Below are 24,896 nucleotides of genomic sequence, written 5' to 3'. Positions count from 1 at the left end.
AGGGTTTCTTAGGCTGTAATTTTTACAGGAGCAGGCTGCCACATCTTTCTCCCAGAGAGTCGCTGGGTGGGTTTGAACCACCAACCTTTTGGTTAGAAGCCAAGCATTTAACTGTTGTGCCACCAGGGCTCCTTCCAAGGGAGATTAGTATTCAATTAACCTTTCTAATATCAGAAATCTATTAAAAGAACAAGAACTAATCATGTCAAAACCAAATTTTATTAAACAGATGAAGCATACAAATTAAGATCTTAATTATATTAGGGAACATATATTTTTAAACATCTCCCTGTTCTCTAATTCTTAACTTAGCAATCACAGCAAATCTAACCTGTTCTCTACCTACACTACTACAATACTTTTACTGAGCTGTGAGTTGGTAAGTTAGACCACACACGCCCACACTCTGTGAGGGCAGAGCCTGTGGCTATTCTTGTGTACCATTTTTATCCTGAGCATATTACAGTGTCCAGCCCTTGACACACTGGTTTATCAGAGGTTCCCAACTCTGGCTGCACGTTAAAAATCACCTGGGTTTTTTTTTTTTTTAAATTGAACACTGATACACAGTCCCTATTCCAACACAATGACTCCAACTCTGAGAAGAGGCCTGGATATATTTTTCTAAAGGTGCAGCCAGGGTTGAGAACTACTGTGTTGAACGAATGCATGAATGAATGAATAAATGAATGAAAAATAAAGTCTATAGATAAAGTTCGTAATGTAAAATAGGCATGCACAAGCAAATAAAAACCTATAAACTACTCAACAAACTTTAAGAAAACACAGGTGAAACAACTGAAACCATTACGTAATCTTAGATCGGGAAAGAGCTTTCCAAACAACAAACACATGAAAAAGATATACAGACTGGACTACAGAAAAATTTCACAAGTATGTAAGGGAAAAATAGTTAGATTTAAAAACAGCTGGCAAACTAGGAAAAATATCTGGAAAGTATCTGACAAGAATTCATATATAAAAACTCTTATAATAAGAAATGGCCAAAAGAAGGAAAAAGTAACTCACGAAAGATTATAAGTGGCCAATAAATACCTATTTTAAAATCTTGATTTTACCATCAAACAAAAAAATGTACATTTAACCTTTCACAAGTTCCATTTTTCATTTCCCCTACGGGAAAATTTTAAAAAGAAACTACAATACCCAGTATTGGCAAGACTGAACCCAAAACTCATACAGTCCCTTGGGGCTGACCAATCCAGCTTCAAACAGAACTTGACTTGTTAAATCACTTTACATATTGAGCTTCTTAATAATGTTCCAATTAAAGAAAATGTTCTACTGATTAAAAAGTTTGAAAGCCACTTAGACAAGAATCAAGCAAGTAAAAAGACTTATGAACAAAAATGTTCAGTGCATTGCTGTTAATGATTGAGAAAAATTACAAAATCTTAAATGTCTAACATCAGGGATTTAATAACTGTAACACAAATGAGTATTAAACAGTCATTAAAAATAATGCACATGTATACCCGGAATGGAAATATGTTTGTGATACAGTAAAAAGCAAGTTACAAAACTGCATGTATCATACCCATATTTTTAACAAAAAAAAAAAAAAAAAAAAAAGATCATGGCTATACCAAGACATATATATGTTTATAAGAAAAAGATTTGGAAGACAATAAAATTTTAACAGTGATTATTACTGAGTGGTAGAATTGTAGGATAATTCTTTTTCTTTTTTCTCACCATTATTTTCTAATATTTTCACGTCTTTATATACTTAAAAAAATATATTTACACATTTATAAAGCTATAAAGAAGATTCCTACTTATAGCTAATCCAATTCCTCTTTCACCTGCACAGTGTTCCTCTGATTAGCAGTTTGACTCTCTGCAGTAATACCATTCAGAGAGAGAAAGCACCAATGACTGAAATTCACAATAAAACCAAAGCACTCCCACATCTCCACCTTCTCCCTTCAGCTATCATTGATTCCACCGTGGGGCTAAGTAGGAAGGATGAATGCAACTCCATGCCCTACTACCTTCAACTACATTTTATGGAGCATCGGCTAAGATAACACAGCTGTCTTACCATAGGTTTTCAGAGTGGAATTTTCTTCTGTCTGAAGGTCTTCCAGCCAAACTGCAAGCACAGAGGAATCGGCATTCCAGAGCAGGCCATTTACCTAGTGGGGGAAAAAGATCTGTTAGTGGCCTGTGGCTATGTATTTACCTCAAATTTGAGAACAGCTGAATTTCTTGCTCTCACAAACCAAATTATCCCACTACCTGAGCTGATCCCTAGCTGTAAATTACTAACCTAGAGTCACTGAACAAACCTAATCGTGAGAAAAACAGACAAATTCTAATAGAGGGGTATCCTACAAAATACTTGACCAGTACTCCTCAAAACTGTCAGAGTCATCAAAAACAAAGAAAGTCTCAGAAACTGTCACAGCCAAGAGGCACCTAAAGAGACATGAAAACTAAATGTAATGTGGTATCACGGGATCCTGGAATAGAAAAAGACATTAGGTCTTTTAAATTTAAAATCTGAATAAACTATGGACTTCAGTTGAAAATAATAATAACTTTCCTTAACCAGGGTGGCTGCAGAAAGGAAGGAAAAGATAAAATAATATAAACACAGTATGTAGAAACAGGCTCTAGAAGGCACCGAGAAACCTACAAATTGAGCACGTGATCAGGTCTAAGGTGTCTAAAGTAGCAACAGACTAACACACAGCTGGGGATGATTTCTAGGACAAATACTTGTGAAATGAGCCTAATAGGGAAAAGGTGAGAACACGCAGTCTCAGTTATAACTAAAGGCAACTAAAAACCCGTTGCCCTTGAGTTGATTCCGAATCTTGGTTACCTTATGTGTTACACAGTAACTGCTCCATAGGGTTTTCTTGGCTGTTATTTTTACAAAAGCAGATTGCCAGGCTTTTCTTCCATGGCATCACTGGGTGTGTTCAAACTGCCAGTCTTTAGGTTAGTAGTCTAGTACAAATCTAGGTATAATGATACAGTTTATATATAGCTGCCAGCTGCCATCAAACTGATTCTGACTCATGGCAACCCCATGTGGTGTCAGAGAACTGTGCTCCATAGGGTTTTCAATGGCTGATATTTTGAAAAATAGCCAGGCTTTTTCTCCAAGACATCTCTGTGTGGACTTGAACTGCCAACCTTTCAGTTAGCAGCCGAGTGCGTTACTGAATGCCCCACCGAGGGACTCCAATTAGTAACAGTCCAAACCAAACCAAACCTGTTTCTTTTCAGTTGATTTTGACTCATACCGACCCTACAGTACAGAGAAGAACTGCCCCATAGAGTTTCCAACGAAGTGGATCTGAACTGCTGACCTTTAGGTTAGCAGCCGAGCTCTTAATCACTGCACCAGTAGGGCTCCATAGTAAAAGTAACTAATAATAAATCTAGTCATTGTTATCATATACAGTCTAATAATACAGTTTTGAATGTGTAAATGAGATTGTAATTTTGCTAGTATCTGTTACCTTTTAGTAGTACTAAAAGCTTATAATGCAGTGCTGTACCTAGGATTGCAAAAGAAATGCCATTTTTTCTCTGCAAAATCTCTTTTGTAAAAACAACTTCTCTTTTATTAAAAAAATTCGTGTTACGAGAAGCCACCACTTTTACTACTATCTACTTTGGAGCTTCTATTTGCAAACAGATCAAAAATAAACCTCCCCAATAGCTGTGGAAGTCCCGTAAATCTGATGACTGAACAATTCAGGTACCTACCTTAACCTCATCTTTGAGGAAAGGAAGTATAAAGTGTCCATGAAGGAGTCCATTTTTCTCAAAAAACACAACATCCTGCTGGTTGGGTTTGCCTTGTGTAGATGCAATCAAACTGCCAGAGGGCCTTAAAGCAAACCCAGAGGGTGTCAGAACATCCATAAGCTCATCTGGCTGGCTTAACACTAAGATGAGTTCAGAGAAATTATTATTTTTTTTTTTTTTTACCAAAAATGAACTTTTATCCAAGGAAAGAAGTTTTAAATAACTACGTGACCCTTGGTAAACATTTCACCTCCATGTAGGACTGTGTCTGCCCAAAGGAAAAAGTATGCCTTTTTCTAATTTGCACAAAGGCTCCATTTGCCCAGAGCCTTGCAGGTTCAGACTCCATTTGCGTGGCTTTTTAAAAAAAACAATAATTATTTAAACCATTGCAAGTACAATCTCCTATAAACTGTAACCTGCTTCTCCTCAACTGTATGATGTTAGCAAATATTCCATGCTCCAGCAGGTATTTTTTAAGACCTCTCAATCCACTGAAAACATCTCAGCTGCCTTATCTTGTTCATATCATCTCTACAGTTTTAATTCACACTCGTTTCTCTCTTTGCTCTATCAGCCAGTTGTCTTCAAATGATAGAGGCAAACAAGATGTCTGAAACCTAGAGACCTAATGGTTTTGCATGTTAACAGATGCTACTGAGAGAGAGGAGCTATTTCCTTTACCTATAACCAGGGAAGCTGCATGTGATAGGCAGGTGTGGACTGCACAGGGTATTATCAGGCCAGCGGGGCGAGTGGGGCCCGAATCCAAGCCTGCATGTCCCTCAGCAAGCAGATCCCCCTAGCATGGGTGTTTGTGTAGAAGAAGGAACCTCTTTTTCTAAGTTTCACAAAGGCTCCATTTATCTCATCCAGATTTATGGAGTGCAACTTTCCTTCCAAGCACTATTTTCTGTTTTACACAATGGCTTCACATAGGCCCATCTATAGCCGTACTCTATTAAGAATTAGGAATGTAAAATGAGTACGCCTTGGAATAATGACATCTGTGAAAAAGTTCAGCATCAACTATCCCAGTTAAATCCAGATTTCAGAAAGCTAAAAAAATATGAAAGATAGAGGCTTACAGCCAGATGAGGAAAAGAACGTATCGTTTTGAGTTATGCAAAGATCTGTATTCAGCTGGTATCTTCACAACTACCCAAGGTTCCAAGAAATTCTCTGAGGAGGAAGCTCCAGGGTTCCTCTCCCACTCACCTCCATGCCAGGGCGGGTCCCAGTCCTGCCACAGGCTCACTGGTTGACTGCAAAGCCAGCTCTCGGTTCCACACTCTGACCTTCCGAGACCCTAGGCAGCAGGTGAAGTTAGAAAACAAAAAGTTAAAACATTATGGTAAGTTTTGTCAAGTCAGAGACTTTTCAAACACTTTCCTTATAAATAAAAACTGTTGTGGTTTTTCAAAGCCTATTAATCTTCTTAAAAATTTAAAATCAATCCTCACGTGGAATGGGGCATTTGCAAATGGAACATTGTCAGGAAATAATATATGAGACTGCCCACGTGTTGGAAACCTAGTCAGTGTTATGCAAAATAACAGGAATGTACTAAATATTTATTGTAATGATAAAGGGAAGGGTGGGTGGGCACATGGATGGATGGATGGCAGAGAAGAAAGATGACTTAGAGAAGAGTTTAAACACTTGAGGAGCTGTCATGGAGGAAAGAGGCTTTTATTCTTACAGGCTCCAGGTAATAGAGGTGGCAGTAACTGGGAACAAAATTCTGTAAAGGAAACATTTATAAAAACAGCCCAGACTCTTTATCTCAAGCACTACTGAGAGACCGGATGACCCAGGATGTGTTAAAAAGAATGTATTCACCAGGCGGCAGGCTGGCCAGAGAGCTTAAAGGACTCTTCTAGTTCTGAACTACAAACTCATTTAACATCGAAAGCAGCATATCCTTCTCTTATAGGTATAATTAAAGAAAACCCCACCCAAAGCAAAAAGAAGAAAACTTTCCTGAACTTAGTAGGATTAAAAAAAATTTTTTTTTTGTTTAACTGCAATTTATTTCCATACCTGTCTCTGGGCAAACAACACTCACAGCAAAAAACTGTCCATCACCACGCCAGGTAATCTGTGGTCTATGGTCATCCCAGGACAAAGCAGACTCATGCTGAAGGGAGAAAGAAGGACAAATGTTACTAAAACCAAAAAACAACCAAACTCATTGCCATCAAGTTGATTCTGACTCATAGCGACCCGGTAGGACAGAGTAGAACTGTCCTACACAGTTTCCAAGGAGTGGCTGGTGGATTTGAACTGCTGACCTTTTGGTTAGCAGACTTAACACTTAACCACTGCGCCAACAGGGCTCCACAAATGTTACCGAGGGGCCTTAAATGGTCCAGAGTCAAACATGCCACAGGCTATTAAATAACAAATCTTTCATGTGAGGATTAAGCTCTCTAGAAAATCAGTTTCACAGAATCCTCAGGAAACCTTCTAGAAGGCCTCTTAAACCCAGAAATCATCAAGAAAAGAACTTCAATCCAAACAATTCCTTTTTGCCCCATCCAACAGCGATAGACTTGTTTTTCCTCAAGACAGTTGGAAAACAGTATACACTGCAGCCACTGGAGTCAATGTCACAAGGTACTAGGAGAGCCCAGGCAGGGAATAAGAGAAGGGCTAGCTCAATACAATTTAAAAATCAAAACACTCATATGAATACCTGCATCTTATTAATCCATCCAAATTGTTTTGAGTTGTGGAACTATCACCATAATCTAAATTTTAAACATTTTCATCACCCTAAAAAGAAACCCTACACACATTAGTAGTCATTATCCACTCCCATCCACAGCCCCAGTCCTAGGCAATCACTAATCTACTTTCTGTCTCTACAGATTTGCTTATTCTGGACATTTCATATCAATGGAATCATATAATATATGCAATCTTTTGTGACCAGCTTCTTTCACTTAGCATATAATGTTTTTGAGGTTCATTCAGGTTGCAACATGTATCAGTAAAGTACTATTTTTTTAACAATTTGGTCTTGGAAAGTTATAGTGCATTTACTTGTTGCTTAGAGGATAACACACAATGGATCACCATGAGTTGGACTGACTTGACAGCAATTGGTTATAGAGGATAAAAGAATATACAAATGTGTAGGAACTATTTACTTGTTCAGGGTGCAAAAAATCACTTAAAAACCAGAAGGGTATAAAAGTTATCCTAAGCTAGACAACTGCTGAGTTCATCCTAAGGAAGCAAGGTTGTGTCTGGGAATACGTACTCCATTTTTCTGCCCATCCTTTACTGACTCAAATACGCCAGGACAGCATTCAGAATATTAAAAAAGACCCAGCACGCACATTTTACTCAAAACACAGTTATTCTGAAATAAGAACTATGTTTGTTTTTTAAGTTTCAAAAATGATTTGTCCACTAAAATTAGGGCAGCTCCTACCACCTGAGTGAGTACCATGTGCTGGTGCTGTGGCAGTGTTACATACATATTATTACCTCCAAATCTCATCATGACCCTTGTAAGTGAGACATTATTATGTCTATGTCTATATTATGTCTATGATAAGAATACTGAGGTTCAAAACAGTTTAGAAAATGTGCCATGGTCTCATGACTACTAAGTGTCATGATGATAATGTAATCTGCAGTTTCCTAACAGAGATATGCTACCCCTGGGGGTACCTGGCAGTATGCCAGAAAATAAACACACCACATCTTCCTGGGGCCTTAATTTTACTCAGGGATAATGTTTTTAAATTAATATTTTTTACAATGTTCATAATGTTTAAATTAAGATAAAAGTAACTATTTAAAGAAATTTAACGTGATAGTAGACACCTAAGGCCACTTCCCCAGATGCCACAAGAGTATGCTTGTGTTCACACTGCTCTGCCCCCAGGGGTACTGTACATTATAAGATTTGGCCATCAAGATATTGCTAAGTGATCTTTAGAATTTTCTAATCCATAGGAATGAAAACAAAGAGCTTCATCCAAAAGGAAAATCAGAAAAACATCTAACATTACACATATAGGGAAAGTATAAATAATATATCTGTGAATGTAGGACAGCAGTGCTCTGGAGAGGGAGAGAAGGATCCTGGAATGGGGCACAGGGCACTCCATTTCTATCTACTATGCTTCATTTTTTTAAGTGTATGATGCACATTGGTCATAATTATTCCTTTCTAGGGAGACTCACTCATTCCCTGAGGGCTCTAAAGCAGGAGAGAATCACCCATTACCACCTCTAACTGGACACCTTAGATTTCCTGGTGGAAATTTTCATTTTTCCTGATTAAGGATCTTTATCCATCAGACCAACCTTACCATCTGCATCTGAAAAGCTGCTTGCCTGCCTTCCGATCCATGGAACTGTGTCTCCTTTTTGCCCCATCCAACAGTGATAAATTTGCCTAAAGAACAATTTGGGAACATGCAAAACAACCAATAAGGTAAATGAAATGAAATAAAGGCAGTTTCATTGTTATTGTTCATGAAGCAGTCACTGAAAATTATGAGGGTCCTCTAAGACCTCTCAGTACCCTGAGTAGAAGTCAGTATTTGACAACCCTATTTTCCGTATCACATGCAGCAGTGATTCTGAAGAATGTGAAATGCCCTCACTTTTTACACACTGCCATCTTACATATTCTAAATTCCCCCAATGACCCAGGTCAGCAATCTCACCCTCATTTTAAAAGTAGGAAGAATGAAACATGAAGAATTCACACAGTATGTCCATGGATAACAAAATATAAAACTCAAGACGAGAGGTGAGAATAAGATCCTAACTGTAAGCTCTCAATCAACTAGATATTTCAATTCCCTGTTGGTGGTGTAGGGGACTGTACATCATCGAATCCAGCCTCTTACATAGACTTGGAGGCTGAAACCACCCCGTGGTAGAGCCCAAATTAGAACACCAGACTTCTGCCTTCTGGGCTTTCTAACCAATAATGCCTCCCTTATATAAAATACAGTCAGAGTTGTCAAAACAATGCAGCCCTTCTGTTCCTGGAAGTAGTACCTGGCATCCACATGCAAAAGGTACTATAGAGATGGCCCTGAAAGCATCAGCCAGATCCAGGGCCCAATAATTCCCTCCTACCATTGATTCTGATGAGGGAGAACTACTTATAATTTCTGTAATTTATGAGCCCAGTATAAGCATTACCTGTCTTGTTTGCACAGGCAAATCTAAGTACTATAGTACCTCAAAGCAGACTTTGCTGCTGCATACAAACAGCAGTGCCTATACTGGTACACAACCCCCAGGCTTCTACCTGCAAGTTTCCACAGAGACATAAAGAAACAAGTAGTGGAGCAAGAGAACTTTTCCAACAGGATAAGGCAATATGTGATAGGGTTAGAGCAGCGATTGGCAAACTATGGCCTGCATCCGTTTTTACAAATAAACTTTACTGCAACACAGCCACGGCCATTCCTTTATGTATTGGGTGTAACTGCTTTCACACTACAACAGCAGAGTTAGAGTAGCTGCAACAGAGATCATATAACCTGCAAAGCAGAAAATATTGACTATCAAGCCCTTTACAGAAAATGTTTGCTGATTCCTGGGTTAGAGAAAGAATATTTACTCACCAATCCACAGAGTAATTTTTGGTATTGACAAACATTTCTAAGACCTAGGATCCAAACTTGGACTCCCTCTCTCTTGATTTACCAAATTAGGCTTTTTATGAAGAAGTTGGGTGGGAACTGCCAGGCCCAGGGCACTTTCCCATCCGAAGGTGAGCTGGCTACTCTGACTATCCTCAAAGCCGGATGCCCCCGAGTTCCATCCTGGATCCTAGACTCTTCCAGCACTACATCTGCTCCCTGGCGAGTTCACCTACTCCCCAGATTGTAAGAAATCTCTACATAGCAATGACTCCGAGGCCATAGCTCTGACTTCTCCTGGGCTTCAGCCCCTTATATGTGCCTACTCTACACGGTGATTCCATGGCCCTTAAGCAAATCCTAAACAGAACTCACCAGCAACCCATCACAAACCAGCACCTTCCCCCACCCTCCCTCTCTGTTACCAGCATCTTTATTCCCATCACCTGAGCCTCTGGCTGGTGTCACACTGAACTCTTTCTCACCTTACATACCCAAAGCCTATTTATTTCACTTTTTAAACTGGTATTTTTCAAATTGACTAAGGCAGGAGACCCACACATATATATTCCAAAAACGTTTGTCAAATAATTCCAAAAACAGTGCTCCCCATTGTCATTGAGAATCAGATTTTTCCTGAATTCATTCCCTCTTCCAGCCCCACCCTTACCCTCCTCATCTCTAATCTGGATGCCTGCAGCGATCTGCTACCTGACACCCTGCCTCTAGTCTCTTCCCTCTTCACAAAAAAATGTGCCATCAAGAGTGATCTTTCTAGTAGAAAAATCTTTTTACATGTCTTATCATCAAAACTTTTAATGGCACATCTAGGTCAATTGGCATAACATAGTTCATAAAGAAAATGTTCTATATCCTACTTTGGTGAGTAGCATCTGGTGTATTAAAAGCTTGTGAGCAGCCACCTAAGAGACATCTATTGGTCCCATCCCGCATGGAGCATGGAGCAAAGGAGAATGAAGAAAACCAAAGACACGAGGAATATATGAGGCCAAACGACTAACGAACCTCATGAACTACAGCCTCCACCAGCCTGAACCCAGAAGAACTAGATGGTGCCCGGCTACCACCACCAACCGTTCTGACAGGGATCGCAACAGAAAGTCCCAGACAGAGTGGGAGAAAAATGTACAACAAAATTCAAATTCATGAAAAAAGGACCAGACTTACTGCTCTGACAGAGACTGGAGGAACCCCCGAGACTATGGCCCCCAGACACTCTGCTAACTCAGAACTGAAACCACTTCCAAAGCCCACTTTTCAGATAAAGATTAGACAGGCCTATAAAACAAACAATAACACACGTGTGGAATGTGCTTCTTAGTTCAATCAAATATACAAAAACAAATGGGCAACTCCTGCCCGAAAGCAAGATGAGATGGTGGGAAGGGACAGGAAAACTGGATGAAGGGGCACAGGGAACCTGGGGTGGACAGCAGGAGAGTGCTGTCACATTGTGGGGATTGCAACCAATGTTACAAAACGATATGTGTATTAATTTTTGAATGAGAAACTAACTTGAGCTGTAACTTTCACCTAAAGCACAATAAAATTAAAAAAAAAAAAATTCTTTAACAGCTGATCATCTATAACTCAAGGTCCAAATTCCCTACCAAAACACACAAACTTAATCAAAATTGGTCCCGTTTATTTCATTCCACACTCACTGCTGTTCTAGCATCACGCAGTTACTCACAGTACCCTGAATAAGTCATGATGTGTCAAAAGCTTCTAGAAAACATCCCTTCCTTGGAATGGACTCATTCACTTGCTTGGGCTACTTCTCCACCCTCAACTCTCATCTACCCAACACCAACTCAGCCCAGACTCAGCTCCAGGGCCGCCTCTTCTGGGAAGTCTTCCCTTTCCAGTTACTTCTTTCCTCCTCTTGCGTTACCCAAATACCTGGTACATCATTGCAATATTGTACATGTGGGTCTCCATAAGGGAAGAGCTGACTACTTAACCGTTTTTTAAATTATCTACAGCATCAAACCCATAGTTTGCCTCACAGTACCGTCTCAATAAATGGTTTCTGAACAAATAAATTATTTTTGAATGAATAATACTAGTTTTCTAAATGATTTCTCAAAGTTGGTGGAGCAAGAAGGCATGAGGCTGGACCTCAGCAGAGGTTTAAATATTTTCTCCCCCTACCTATCTCCTCAATCAGGCCAGCTACCTGGTGCCTTCAATTTGGCCAGAGATTCTTACACTCAATAAGCATCTCCTCTCTCCTCCCACTTCAGTATTTCCATAGCCTCAATCCTAAATGACCTCGGCTAGATCTCACCAAGAAAGCAATCTGATTACTCCTGTGAAAGGGCCTTTTATCTTACCTCCCTTGTTTTCCTCTCCCCAAAACCGTCTCCTAGAAATGCTTGTCTTATTCTACCTTGCACAATCCCTTTCATGGAAGCCTGAGGCTAAGCCTTTCCTAGGGCTCACACAGCAATGATCTAGATGACCTTAACCACAGGTATCTCCTTAACAAAGAAAGCCACCCCTGAGACCTGGAGAGGCAGCAGAGGTATGTCTTTTAAGGTCTGGGATGGGCCAAAGGAACTAACGGACATTTAATAATAAATGTGGGTTTAAGCTTCATAGTTCTTTGGGCTTATGACGTGGTTATCAGTGTGCAAGAAAATGATCAAAACTAAGGAGGAACTTCAGGCCATAAAATGTTTCAAACAAGTTATACTCACTTTCGCCAAAGTCGTCCTGGTGGATTTGCTGCTCCAGGATTGGTTCAAAGTCTTTTGTCATTAAAATCAGAGTCTGTTGACCTTGGAGGAGCATAAACAAGAATGATTTCGTTTTCATATAACAAATCTGCCACTTTGTAAGTATCCACAGTACTGTAACCTACAGAGCTGGGGAAGAGTAGTTTATAGTCAGAAGAGGACAGAGCTCATTCACAATGCTTTAAAAAAAAAAAGAAAAAAAAAAAAGCTTTGACTGGATAAGTAATCTAGTGCTTATTCTCAACTCTTTACAACTCTTTACATATGTAAACCTGAACAGACAAGTCCACAGAGCCCTCCCTCCACTAACTTCAAAACTCCTAGTTACCAAAATGCCTCTTCAAACATATACCCCATCAGCAGTGCTAGTTTATTGAAACTCTTTTGGACTTAAAAGAAAAAAGGAAGACCACAAGAGAGGTTTCTGGAACCTGTTTATATAGCAATTGGACTTCTTAGAGTAGGTTAAAAATAAATATTGCCGAGATTTTTAACTGCAACTGTGGATTTAGCAGCCTCTCTAGATTTTATGATTTTGTTTCCCATTTCCAAAGACTGAAAAAGTTATGTGAGACAACTTTGTCTAACAACATACAAAGAGGTAAAACTTAAGTTAAAACGAACACATTCCCTCCAGATTATAATGTTGCTGTCACTGTTCAAAGCCAAACACCACAAACTTAAGCCTGTACCTGTGGGTACAGGAACAATGCTGTATAAAAGTCAGAGTCAGGCACTAGTGACGAGCTTACCTGTGGCGAGAAGCACCAGCTCTTGGTCAGGACTCCAACTCATGACAGAGATACCACTGGCTACACTCCCAACACATTCCAGCTAGACAGACAAAGAAACACAGGGAGATTTCAGCACCAGCACCTCAGTAAATACTTACAATGACCTAAACCAAAACAATTAAAAGCAAAACACTCAAACATGAATTTACTCACAAACATTTTTTCAGAACAGGTATTAAGAGCCTAGGCATGGTGCTAGGCACAGGGACTGGAAATGACATGGCCACCCCTCCTCTTCCAGAGCTGTCTCACGTGAGAGATAAAAAGAGACTCTGCAGCAGGATTAGGACTATAACCGGTTCTCTGGGAAAACAAAGTGGAAGCTCAGAGCAGAGAATGACAAACGGCCAGGGAGTCCAGGACAGTTTTTCTGAGGAGGTGCCTCGAAGAGTGAGAACAGGGTGAGGAGAAAGAGATTAGGAGGAAAAATGGTGTGGAGGAACAAAGGCATGAAAAAAGCAGCTAAAAACTAGATACAACTAGAGCATAAGGTATATATATAAGCAGCAATGTCAGGGGGCGGTGAGGCTAAAAAGGAATTTGGAGACGAGACAGCGAAAGGTCTTCTCTGATACTATAAGGAGCGCGGACATTGTCTTGCCGACATTGGGAAGCCACAAACGGACAGAGTCAACACCACTGAATGGAGACAATTGGACTAAAGGAGTTCAGTAATCAGGAAAAAAATTCTACAAAATGTTTTAAGTAAAAGACTGCCTTTTTAAATACAAGGAATTCAATTCACTTGTACTTGATGACTTTAATACTTCTGACCATGAACTGAGGTAATTTTTTTTTTTTTTTTTTTTTAACTATTGCACTATAACAAAATGGTTACAAGTGAAGGTGTCAGATTTAGACCAACAGGGTTCAAAGCCCATCTGAAAAGTGTGTAACCTTGGCCTAGTTACTTAAGCTCTCTGTGCCTTAATTTCTTCCTCTAAAGAATGGGGAAACAACAATCTACCTCATAAGGTTGTAGAGAAGATTAAATAAAATTTTGCATGAAAAGCCCTTAGAAGAGTTTCTAGTACACTGTAAACATTTAATAAATGTAAGCTACTACTATTATGCTACAGCTGTGGTGGCGCAGTGGTTAAGAGCTCGGCTGCTAACCAAAAAGTCAGCAGAATCCACCAGCCATTCCTTGGAAACCCTATTGGGTAGTCCCACTCTGTCCTATACGGTTTGCTATCAGTCAGAATCAACTTGGCAGCAATGGGTTTTTTGTTTTTGTTTTTGCTATTATTATGCTACTATAAGTAATACTATAACTACTATGACACAACTGATGTTAAAGTGATTACAACTAATGAGTAATCAAAGCAGATTAAAATGAATCAGGCAACTGAAATTTGAAGCCCTTGCTGTTAAGAAGTTGAAGGTGGAAATCCAGCAACTCAATCTGAGAGCTTACACCAAAGTAGAGAAAAAAGAGGCATATGGCCAAAATCTATCTCCCCTGGTAGTTTTAAAACAGGCACGTAATGATGGTATATTACTTTAGTATCTGTAGTTCAGGGACTCTAAAGTTAGCCATCAATGAGAGGTTTAATCAGTATCCATAACAGAAAACATCAGTCATATAAACATTTCAAAGACTTCCTAAATTGACAAACAAAGGTTACAACTCAAGTTCAGATTCTAGTCAGAGGTGAGCTACACTACACAAAAATGGCCAGTTTCTAGTTATTTAAAATAAATAAATAAAGTTCTAATTTAAAATGTTCTGATTAACAGATGTAGTAGACAAAAACTAAGCTCTAGAAGAATTGTGAAATATAGCTAATGCCATGCCAACAACTTTTTATGAAGAAACATAACCCAATGCAAAGACTCTTAGTTTGGTAAATGTTTAAATATGGCTACTGACTGGAAAACGTCAACACAAAACAGGTGACTTGCTTGAGGATGCTGATATTTCCTTCTCAGTGAACTCCCTGCTCACCTGGTGTGTGCTGAGATTGCAGAGCACAACGTCCCCAGAAGCCGTGGCCACACACACGGACTCCTGATCCAGCAAGTCCTGAATACCAACGATGCAGCCACTTCCGTCCTCTGGGAGAAAGCCTTCCGCCGCCAGAGGAATTTCATTCTTCACCTTCCATCAAAACACAAAACCAAATTAACCTAGTCTACTTTCCAGAACAATTCATAACATTTCCAGAAATAACTTTATAATGCTTCTTTTACAATATAAAAGGTTTCAAAAATGCCTTTTTCTAAATTAAAATCCAAACTTCAATTTGAGAAATATCACAACCCTTACCATATTTAACAATGACCATGCCAAGTCCTAGCATTCTCCACCAATAACTTACTTCTCTTGTGACGGGATCTACTTCGATCAGGCCATGTTCTGAGCCAATGAGCACTGTTCCCTGTTCAGTCCGAAGAGAGAAGCACTGGGGTTTCCCTGGAGCTGGAATATCCCTGAACTCCAGGGTCCGAAGTAATTTTAGATTTCGCATGATGAAGCAACTCCCAAAAGTACAACTATTTCTTAATGAACCACTAACTCCTAGGAGAGAAAGGAAGAGCTTAATAATGATAAATGACCACACTCATAAATAAAATGATTCAGGAGAGGTAGGGAAGTGGTACTAAGAATAACTAAGGGAAAAAAAACTACCTATCTGAACACACACCTACACATACCCACACAGGGACGTGAGGCCACAACCTGACCCACTATTAATCGCTATGGTCTACAAATTGAGGGTTTATACATCCATTTTACATTCTAATTCTTGAAGAGAGGCAAGATTCTCAACTTCAGTGTCTTCAAAAAAGATTTAGCGATCAGTTATTCCTCAGGTAAGTTGAAAAGAACAAAATTAATGGGAAAATATTTTATTTTTGCATATTAACATAATCTCTATAACCTGACAAATTTATAAAATCATCACATGGAAAAACAAAAAGATTAGAACTGTATAAAAATCAGTATGTCTATATACTGGCAGTTGAATAGGATCTGGAATAAAATAACTGTAATATCCACTATGGTTGTTGGGTGCCATCAAGTTGATTACGACTCATGGTGACCTCGTGTGACAGAGTAGAACTCCCCAGAGTTTTCTGGGCTGTAATCTTTACAGAAGCAGATTGCCAGGTCTTTCTCCTGCAGAGGCACTGGGTGGGTTCAAACTGCCAACCTTTCAGTTACCAGCCAAACACTTTATCATTGCACCATCAAGGCTCCATTTAATAGCCACTCGGTAAATTTATAGCTCTGGTGGTGCAGTGGTTAAAGTGCTCAGCTGCCAACTGAAAGGCCAGCAGTTCGAACCCACTAGCTGTGCCTTGGGAGAAAGACATTATCATGTTCATATCATTATCATGTTTTCATATCCCTCCCCGTGAACTTGGATTCTATTCACTAACAACCTGTGGAGCCCTAGATTAAGAACCTGGGAGGGTGAAAGCAGGAGAGTAGAACTTTTTCCTGTTGTCTAGCTGTTCCTGTCAATGTTGCCCCTACAATGGGCCTTCACTCTTACAGTGGCCCTTGGCCCCAGTTTCTAGCAGTGTGAGGACCAGCCTCATCACCCCCACTCCCAGAGGTACCAGCACCAATCAGGAAGTACCCCCTCCAGAGGTCTGAAATCCTGCTCTGAGGGCTTCTCTTCTGAGTTCCTGAGGTATCAACACCAGAAGTCTTGGTCCCGGCCTCATAGTGCCCTTCCTCCAAGGTCTAGGTCCTGATAACCCCAACTTCTTCCCTTTGGTTTGTTCTCCCATCCCTAGCTAGGTGTGGTAGTTGCTTCTTTCAGTTACTGTATCTGCGTTACCTCACTGCTCCCTTTTTATTTCTTGGTCTTCTAACAGCTATATAACTGATCCCTTATATTTAATCCTCTCTGTTGAAATACTGTGTGATTCCTGCTTTCCTGAGTGGACTCTAACTGACAAACTCAACAAACAACCTGAGCTCTCAAATTACTGAGTGCATAGTGACCAAGGTGAGCTCCTTCCTCTTCCTCACCTTGAGCCTCAAAATTGACTTCTTTGAATTTTTTCACCCATCATCTTTTTTAACTTCGTTATCCCTGTTGGTGCTTGGCTGCTAACCAAAAGATCGACAGTTCGAACCCATCAGCCGCTCTGAGGGAGAAAGATGTGGCAGTCTGCTTCCATACAGATTTACAGCCTTGGAAACCCTGTAGGGCTGTTCTACCCTGTCCTACAGGGTCGCTTTCAGTCAGAATCGACTCCACGGCAGTTTTTTCTTTGTTTTTAACTTCTCAGAGGGAGAAGTGACCCCATTCCTTTCCTGGACTAAAAAAGGAGAATCTTCCAAACTCTGCCAGGACTTTGGACTTAAATTAGTGCCCTTTCTTTTACACTTGCAATCTCCAACCTCCCTCCACCCAAGACCCATTGATTCAACTTCTCTCTGCTCTCAAATATACATACTAAAGATCCCCTCAAAACTAGGTAAACCTTAGATCCTCTCCTAACTTTCTGACAACTCCATTTTCTTCCTTTGCCCATTCATCCATCCACCTCTTAGCTAATCATCGTGCCCGTGACTACAAGTACTACACCCCCCAGAAAACCAATCCTGTTGCTGTTGAGTTGATTCCGACTCATACAGACCCACAGGACAGAGCAGAACTGCTCCATAGGGTTTCCAAGGAATGGCTGCTGGATTCGAACTGCTGAACTTTTGGTTAGCAGCCGAGCTCTTAACCACTGCGCCACCAGGGCTCTGCAACAAGCACTAAGAAATCATAATATGCCAATTAGATCTAAATGTCTAGCCCTGGACCCCCAAACTAAACACTAAACCGACGTTTTCAACCTTCTGATGTTATCACAAGGATGTCTCACAAGCACATCAAATGCAACCTGGAAAGGGAAGAATTTGCTATCCTCCTACCAAATGACCCCTAAAACCAAACTGGTTGCTGCCAAGTCGAGTCGATTTCGACTCATAGCGACCCTGTAGGACAGAGTAGAACTGCCCCATACGGTTTCCAAGGCTGTAATCTTTACAGATGCAGCCTACCACATCTTTCTCCCGCGGAGCTGCTGGTGGTTTTAATTGCCGACCTTTTGGTTAGAAGCCGAGTGCTTAACCATTGTGACACCAGGGCTCCTTTACCAAACGAGTTCCGCCTATTCAGGGATATGAAATAGCATGGCATTTCTACTCTCTCTATGCCCCGAGCTGAGAATTGTCTTTGTCATCTTTTTCCTCACTCTTTCATTCTCATCCAACTGGATAAAACTCTGAGTTTCCAAACACACAAGGTCCTTCATGAACTGGCCCTTCGAAAACCACAGATGTAACCAATGAGTTGTTCAATATGGTTACTGCAAAAGATAAATACGGGGATACGTGCCTTCGCTCTACGTTCGCCAGCCTCCTTTCTCCATACTTAAAATTTGAACCAACCATATTGAACTACTCACTGGTTACCTTTGCGGTTCTCAATATACAGTTCGGATCTATGACACAGTACCTAATCCTACGACTCGGTGTGTGGTCATTAAACACAGACTGAGCACTTGGTAAGTGCAAGGATCTGAAGATAAGAGATGCCTCTGAGAGTTGCTGCCTCCACGGAGTTTACAGCGTCTGGGGGAACAAATGGGGCAGCACAGGCGAAACCACTTCCACGAAAAGGTCCCAAACGCGAGGAGGGACCTGTAGCCCAGCACCCAAACCTCTATAACTATCATCTTCCACCATGGACTAATTCATTCGCTTCGTTTTCAGCGGTAATGTCCATCCCCTGCAAGTAGTCCGGAGGCTGGGTAAGTGCGCAGCTGGAGGAGCGCGCGAAGTCCCCAGCCTGAGCCCCCGGATGGCCGCGGGTAGAGCCCTGGACAAGACTGCAGAAAGATAACCTCAGGCTCCAGGAAGGCTGTCCACGCCGTATCAACGCCGCATTCCACTCCCGGGCCCGCAGCAGGCAGAAGCTGGGCGCTCAGGAGTCACCTTCATCAGGACACCCTCCGTCGGATAGGGCCCGGGTCCCCGGCCCCCAAATCTGGTTGGGTCGTTCGGACGCTCACCTGCGCCGCGCTCTACGGATCTAGCCTCCCTTGCCACGCGCAGCCGGCCTCCCGGAGTCCGCGGGGATTGCGCACGCGCCTCGCTCAGAGAGAGGCCCCCGACCCCTCAAGGCGCACACTGGACTTTCCAGCCGCCAGGCCACTGCGCCCGGGAGTCCGATCCCAAGGTCTATCGCTGAAACAAGGCGGAGGGACGGCCGCTGCGACACGGACGTGCGACCCAGGCAGGCCGGACACGCGTAGGTTTCCGCGGGCGCTGACGTCTGCAAGGCGGGAGGGGCGTGGCCGGGAAAGAGGAGCCCCATAGGCTGCTCTCAGTGGTCGCCCTCTGTAGCACTGAGAAGCTAAAGGCAGAGGAGCTGCTCTGGTCGCAGACCCCCGCCCCCTCCGTCTTTCCCACCCTATTGTATTTCATCCTCCCTTTGACCTCGGACTTGAAATCACAGCGATTCACGGCGGTGGGAGGAGCCTACGGGCCGGGAGAGCAGCACGCTTGCGCTCCCCGCGGGCCGCGCGCCGGAAGGACATCTGCGCAGGGTTTGTAGGGAGGAAGCGCTTGGGTCTTGGAGGGCGGGGGTAGCCACGCTGGAGGTCGCCATGGCTACCGAACCCGGGGTCTCAGCGCCGTCGATACCTTCTCTTGTGGATCGTTACTTCACTCGGTGGTACAAGGCGGGTAAGTGAAGAGGCGTTCCTGCCTGATGTCATTCTCTGCTCGGCCACATGGGCCTGATGCTGTGTGGACTCCTACACGCCCTATCCCCGTGTTTCCTCCCATGTCAGAAAGACCTGGACCTCTCGGTTCCCGGAGAGAATGGCATTTGCAAAGACGAGAAATATTGCAAGGAACATTCTGGGGCTGGCGTGTGCAGTACAAGTTCAAGGGTGGGTTGCTTGCGGGAAGATGAGTAGTCTAAGATGACGCCCGTGAGCTAGGCAGGGGCAAGATTGCAAAGGTGCTTCAGTGCCTGGCGGAATTTAGGGTGTCACTTCTATCCTTGGAGTCCTGGTGGCGTGGTGATTAAGAGCTCGGCTGCTAACCGAAAGGTCGGCAGTTCAAATCCACCGGCTACTCCTTGGAAACCCTATGGGGGCAGTTCTGCTCTGTCCTATAGGGTCGCTATGAGTTGGAACCGACTCGACGGCACCTAACAATTCTATCCTTGTCCTATTCCTTAATCCTATAGGCAGTGGCAACACAGTAAAGGATTTTAATGATCACATCGTAGTAATTAAGGTGGGGCCACTAGGGATGGAAAGAAGAGGATGGAATAAGGCATTTAGTGAGCAGAATCTAATTTTACTTAAGAAGCCCCCAGTGTTACCCATTTGCCACTTCTAGGTATCTTGTTGTACTGTTTTATGTACTAGTGGCGTTGGCATCGCTAGGGACCCTCCTCCTACCCCTCCTTTCTTTCATTCAGGGATAATAGGTGTGCTCATTTAAGTGAGGATAAAGCAAGCTGGAGCAAGGAAATTAATCACCTTAACTTCGAATGAACGATCTAATATGGGCCAGGTCCCTTTAGGTAGTTTATCATTTTTGAGTGTATTTATCATTTTAGGTGTATCATTTTTGAGTAATGAAGGAATACCAGTGATCAGTATATGTTCAATCCTCATAATTACTGTTGCTGTATGAACCAAAGAAGCCTCATACTGGCCACATGCATCTGCAAAAGGTCTAGAAAATTTGCCATTTTAATTGAAAACTACTTACTGATCTTGAGTGTGTGCGTATATACACATATATATGACAGCCTTAGAAAGAGAATAGTAAATATTGATTCAGCAACCAACAGACTCATCTATTCTTCTAGATGTCAAAGGAAAACCGTGTGAGGACCACTGTATCCTGCAGCACTCTAACCGGTAAGCGAGTTGGGAATTTAAAATGACCAAAACCTTACATTTGTTTGCCTGGTATGTCTTGGATTGAACAAGTGTCCATTAAATGATTATCTTCCACTGTGTTGAAATGGTATTATTTATTATAGGAGTTTGGTTGGAAAAAACTAGTTTTTCACTGCCTAATGACTCTGAACAAATAAACCCAATTACCCAAATGTCCAAGTGGAGGACCACACTCTCAGCTACTACTAGCCACCCTGTGCCTAATCACTGAGAGGGCTGGGGTAGGAGCATATGTTGTATGCCGTACATACAGACGTGCCTGAGTTTTCTCTCCTGTATGCCAGTGCCACCTAAAGGCCTCTGGTATGGTATCCTGGGAAGAAATTCAATCCTGTTCTCTCCTCTTTTGTTAGTGCATTCCCCATTTTACAGCTATGCCCCTAGAGTAGCTAAAGGAGAATGAGGGAAAATAACAGTGTGACTAAATGAATACCAGTTCAGATATTCTTGTGCAAGTAGGAATACTGTGTTACAGGAGGAAGAACCATGCCAAGCAATAACATAGGATCAATTTTTGCTCCTTGTAGAATATGTGTCATCACACTGGCAGGATCTCATCCAGTTCTTCAAAGTGGAAAAACGATTAAAAGCATTTCCTATCAGATCAGTACCAACTGTAGCAGACTTCAGAACAAGGTCTCTGGGAAATTTAAGCGGGTATGTTCCTGTAATTCTGTGATTATCTACTTAAATCCTCTATATTCATGGTGATTATAGATGCAGACAGTCTTGGAATCTGGTAATGTATACTCGGTGTCCTTCCCTGGCAGTTTGAGGTGCTAATTTTAAGTAGACTTTAACCCTAAAAAAATCCTTACACCCAAAAAATGAGATACAGTGTCTGTCCTATTAGGGAGTGTACCAACATCTCTGTTATCCCCGTGAGGAGGGAGGGGGATGGTGGGCATTTGAAAGGACAACTCTAATACCAATATAAGGACATATTTTGTCCTTTCTAGTTTTTCAGTCTGTTGATTTGATTATTAAACCAGTATCTCAAGTTCTATAAAATTTAGGTGACCAACTTTTCTTTACTCTTTATTTCCACATGTAAATTTAAAAAACTCATACACACACACACCCAAATACGTATACATATATATCCTGGTATTATAGTAAAAAGTACTAAAGTAGTAAAAAACAATAATAAAATCAGTCTGAGAAAATATACAATATTTGCTGCTTGCCATTTTTCCATTTGTAAGTAATTGCCAGTCTAATACATTCTACCCATACTCCACCTCCCCACAGTGCTCAGTGTGCAAAATATTATCTCTGCCCTCTACAATTCTAGGCATAATTGACACATTTTATTCAAAGAGGGTATTGCATCAAGGAAAATTTGGTAACATGCAGAAGAGTCTTCAACCCACTGGTTGGGAAAGTTTCTATGGATGATCTAGGTCCTTCCTTTACTGAGTTCATACTAAGAATTTCTGCTAATTACCCTCACTTAGGTCAGGAATAAAGCACTGTTTTTGGAGACCCTTGTTCTTATTCCCCTTTGTAGGCCTGAAGTCCCATAATATGTAATTGTCTTATAATTATTGATTTTTCTCCATCAGGAAACAAATGAACTTAGAAAAGCATGTACCTTTCTTAAAATATAAATTCTACAAATTACAATAAAAAAGTTAGTTCTTGTAAAGTTCCTGTGAAAAATCGCTGTCTAAAATAGTAACACTCTTTTACTACTAACAAAGAGAGAGGAACCTGCATATTGAACTCACTACAGATAAGTTAGTTTTTTATTAGACCTCAGCACTGGCAATCATTTATTCTCCCAAAGAGGTCATAAAAAGGGGTCAAAAGGCATCTGCTGCTTTGACACAGACCAGTTGTGCAAGAGCCCTCTGAGATGAATCCCCTACCTCCTCCCAAAAGAGGGGAGTGGCACTTACTCTAGCTGGCAGAGGAGTGAAGCCAAGCTGGTACTGTCTGAATGCTGTCTAATATTATTTTGAGTGGTAAATAAAGAAGCACCCAGGCTCCATGGTTATAAAGAAAAGCATCTTGACTTCAAATGCCTCTGTTCACTACAGGACAAATTCCTGGGGGGAAAAATGGGCAACAAATGTGACATACCTGTATCGGTTTCCCATGAGCTTCCTTGTAGGTATTTGTCAGAACTTCCCCAAATAGACCCATGTAGTGGAGTACATGAAACAGTAACCATACCATAACGTTCAAACAGAAATATGTGAAAATGTAGATTTACTTCTAGGTTCTAGGATGATGGGTAAATTATTTTTATTTTGCTACTTTTAAACTTTTCTATGTTTTCCAAATTTTCCTCAAAGTGCATTTTGTTTTAAATCAGAACATTAAAAAACTCTTAGTGATTGACACTGATAATGTTCCTTTAGCTGTTAAGTTCAGATATAAAAAATAAGGCAAGAATGTTAATGAAACTAACTTTGTACAATATTGCCGTCATACTGTGTCACATTGAATTATATATTATTGCTTACTGATGAATTTTCCTGGCTTTTAAAGTCTTTACACCTGGCTATATGTAGCTTTTCATTTATAGTTGATAAAATATGTTCTTAGCCTGTTACTAAACTACCTATTAAAACATTGACTCTTACTAGACTGTCACCCTGTGGGAACAGGAACTACGTGTCATAAGTCTACTGTTTTCCCTGGAGCCTATGATGTTGCCAGGCACATAGCAGGCACCCATTATATAAATGTTTGAATAACTGAATGGTTTTTATATACTTACATCATTTTTATTTAAAACTCCATTTCCAGGACTGTAACCTATTACAACTCTGAGAACCACCTCTCAAAGGAGACTAAAAATGTACTTCAGTTAATTCCCCCCTTCCTTTTATTACACAGGGGGCACAGTTTCTAACAGAACTTGCACCTCTGTGTAAGATTTACTGCTCAGATGGAGAAGAATACACCATATCTAGGTGAGTTAGTTTCTAAACACAGTTTAGGGGGAGGAGGCAATATTTTTCTCAGAAAATTTCTTTTTTTTTTTTAAATAGCTGTGTTAGAGGACGGTTGATGGAAGTGAATGAAAACATTCTCCATAAACCATCTATTCTTCAAGAGAAGGTAAGAAAGAGCAAAGAAGTATGATCCCATCCATGTCTTTTATGGGATTTTTTCTCATTTGATAGTGTTGACTATTCTATTTCCTTTCCAGCCATCCACTGAAGGCTACATTGCAGTTGTGTTACCCAAATTTGAAGAAAGTAAAAACATAACAGAAGGGTTACTGACCCAAGAACAATATGAAGAGGTTGTGGGGAAACGCATTAACGTCACAACAGCTACACTGTGAGGATTGAATTGGAGTTAAAAGCAGCACAGAGTCTTATCCTTCCTTATGTGGCCTAAACAATCAGAGCACTAAAGGAAAAGAACCAGTATATATGTGAAGTAGGAGCAGATTAACCAGTAAGCAAGGTATGCATGGGCTTACTTGTGTTTACGTAACTAATCTGTAGTGCACAGTTTCACATGGGTGCACAAAACAGGTAAAATTATGCACTGCAGATTAGTAAGTAAGCCCATGTGTACCTTGCTCATTGAGTAATCCGTCCCTGATGTGAAGCATATGTCTTCACACCCAGCTATCTGCAGGAGAGGCCTGAGCCTTCACTTACCCTCGTTTTCCCTCTCTCCCATTTGTAACAAGCCTTGGTTCCCCTTTTATTTTCTGCCTCCCAGATCTGCCCATGTACTCTGTTACTATCCTGCTTCTTTTTTACTAACAAGTGGCCAGCAAGGGGTGTTTTTCTCATTTGTCTTTTTTTTAACGCACTTTGAGGAAAATTTGGAAAACACAAAAGTTTTAAGTAGCAAAGTAAAAATAATTTACCTATCATCCTGAAGCTCAGAAGTAAATACTACATTTTGACATTTTTCTGTTGGAATGTTATAGCATGGCTATTGTTTTTGCCTCACTTTCCATCAGTTTGAAGTTTAAAAAAAAAAAAAAAAAACCTACTGGCCTTTCTTACCCA

At 41.0% G+C, this 24,896-nt stretch overlaps 2 protein-coding genes across 5 annotated transcripts in view; one reads left to right on the top strand and one right to left on the bottom strand.

Annotated features, from left to right (window-relative positions):
- ELP1 (elongator acetyltransferase complex subunit 1) overlaps positions 1-19,216 on the bottom strand; it is a 63,726-nt gene extending 44,510 nt beyond the window's left edge. For 3 of the 4 annotated variants that reach the window (XM_004372189.2, XM_023727410.1, XM_023727411.1), the window contains exons 1-10: positions 18,997-19,216; positions 15,291-15,490; positions 14,918-15,070; positions 12,928-13,009; positions 12,137-12,217; positions 8,121-8,206; positions 5,833-5,929; positions 5,008-5,098; positions 3,748-3,871; positions 2,066-2,159 (exon numbers count right to left, since the gene is read on the bottom strand). In XM_004372189.2, coding sequence (XP_004372246.1) covers positions 2,066-2,159; positions 3,748-3,871; positions 5,008-5,098; positions 5,833-5,929; positions 8,121-8,206; positions 12,137-12,217; positions 12,928-13,009; positions 14,918-15,070; positions 15,291-15,440 — 958 coding nt within the window. In that variant the 5' untranslated portion in view covers positions 15,441-15,490; positions 18,997-19,216. Of the gene's footprint in view, positions 1-2,065; positions 2,160-3,747; positions 3,872-5,007; positions 5,099-5,832; positions 5,930-8,120; positions 8,207-12,136; positions 12,305-12,927; positions 13,010-14,917; positions 15,491-18,996 lie in introns of those variants that run through there. The other variant, XM_023727412.1, reaches the window with a different exon arrangement.
- Positions 19,217-19,532: 316 nt separating this feature from the next.
- ABITRAM (actin binding transcription modulator) lies at positions 19,533-24,876 on the top strand. Its single transcript, XM_004372188.2, has 6 exons — positions 19,533-19,672; positions 20,817-20,868; positions 21,438-21,567; positions 23,758-23,834; positions 23,913-23,982; positions 24,074-24,876. The coding sequence occupies exons 1-6, from the start codon at positions 19,594-19,596 to the stop codon at positions 24,209-24,211; spliced, it is 546 nt and encodes a 181-aa protein (XP_004372245.1). The 5' UTR covers positions 19,533-19,593; the 3' UTR covers positions 24,212-24,876.
- Positions 24,877-24,896: the final 20 nt, after the last annotated feature.

This window comes from Trichechus manatus, unplaced genomic scaffold (genome assembly GCF_000243295.1).
Source record: "Trichechus manatus latirostris isolate Lorelei unplaced genomic scaffold, TriManLat1.0 scaffold00016, whole genome shotgun sequence".
Classification (NCBI taxonomy): domain Eukaryota; kingdom Metazoa; phylum Chordata; class Mammalia; order Sirenia; family Trichechidae; genus Trichechus; species Trichechus manatus.
Note: the sequence above shows the minus strand (reverse complement) of the source record. Positions and strands in the feature narration are given on the sequence as shown.

Excerpts from the sequence above, each read along its gene's own strand:
- ABITRAM (XM_004372188.2), top strand. The coding sequence starts at position 19,594 with ATGGCTACCGAACCCGGGGTCTCAGCGCCGTCGATACCTTCTCTTGTG. Across the intron at positions 23,835-23,912 it reads GAAGAATACACCATATCTAG|CTGTGTTAGAGGACGGTTGA; the intron begins GTGAGTTAGTTT and ends TTTTTTAAATAG. Across the intron at positions 23,983-24,073 it reads CATCTATTCTTCAAGAGAAG|CCATCCACTGAAGGCTACAT; the intron begins GTAAGAAAGAGC and ends TTTCCTTTCCAG.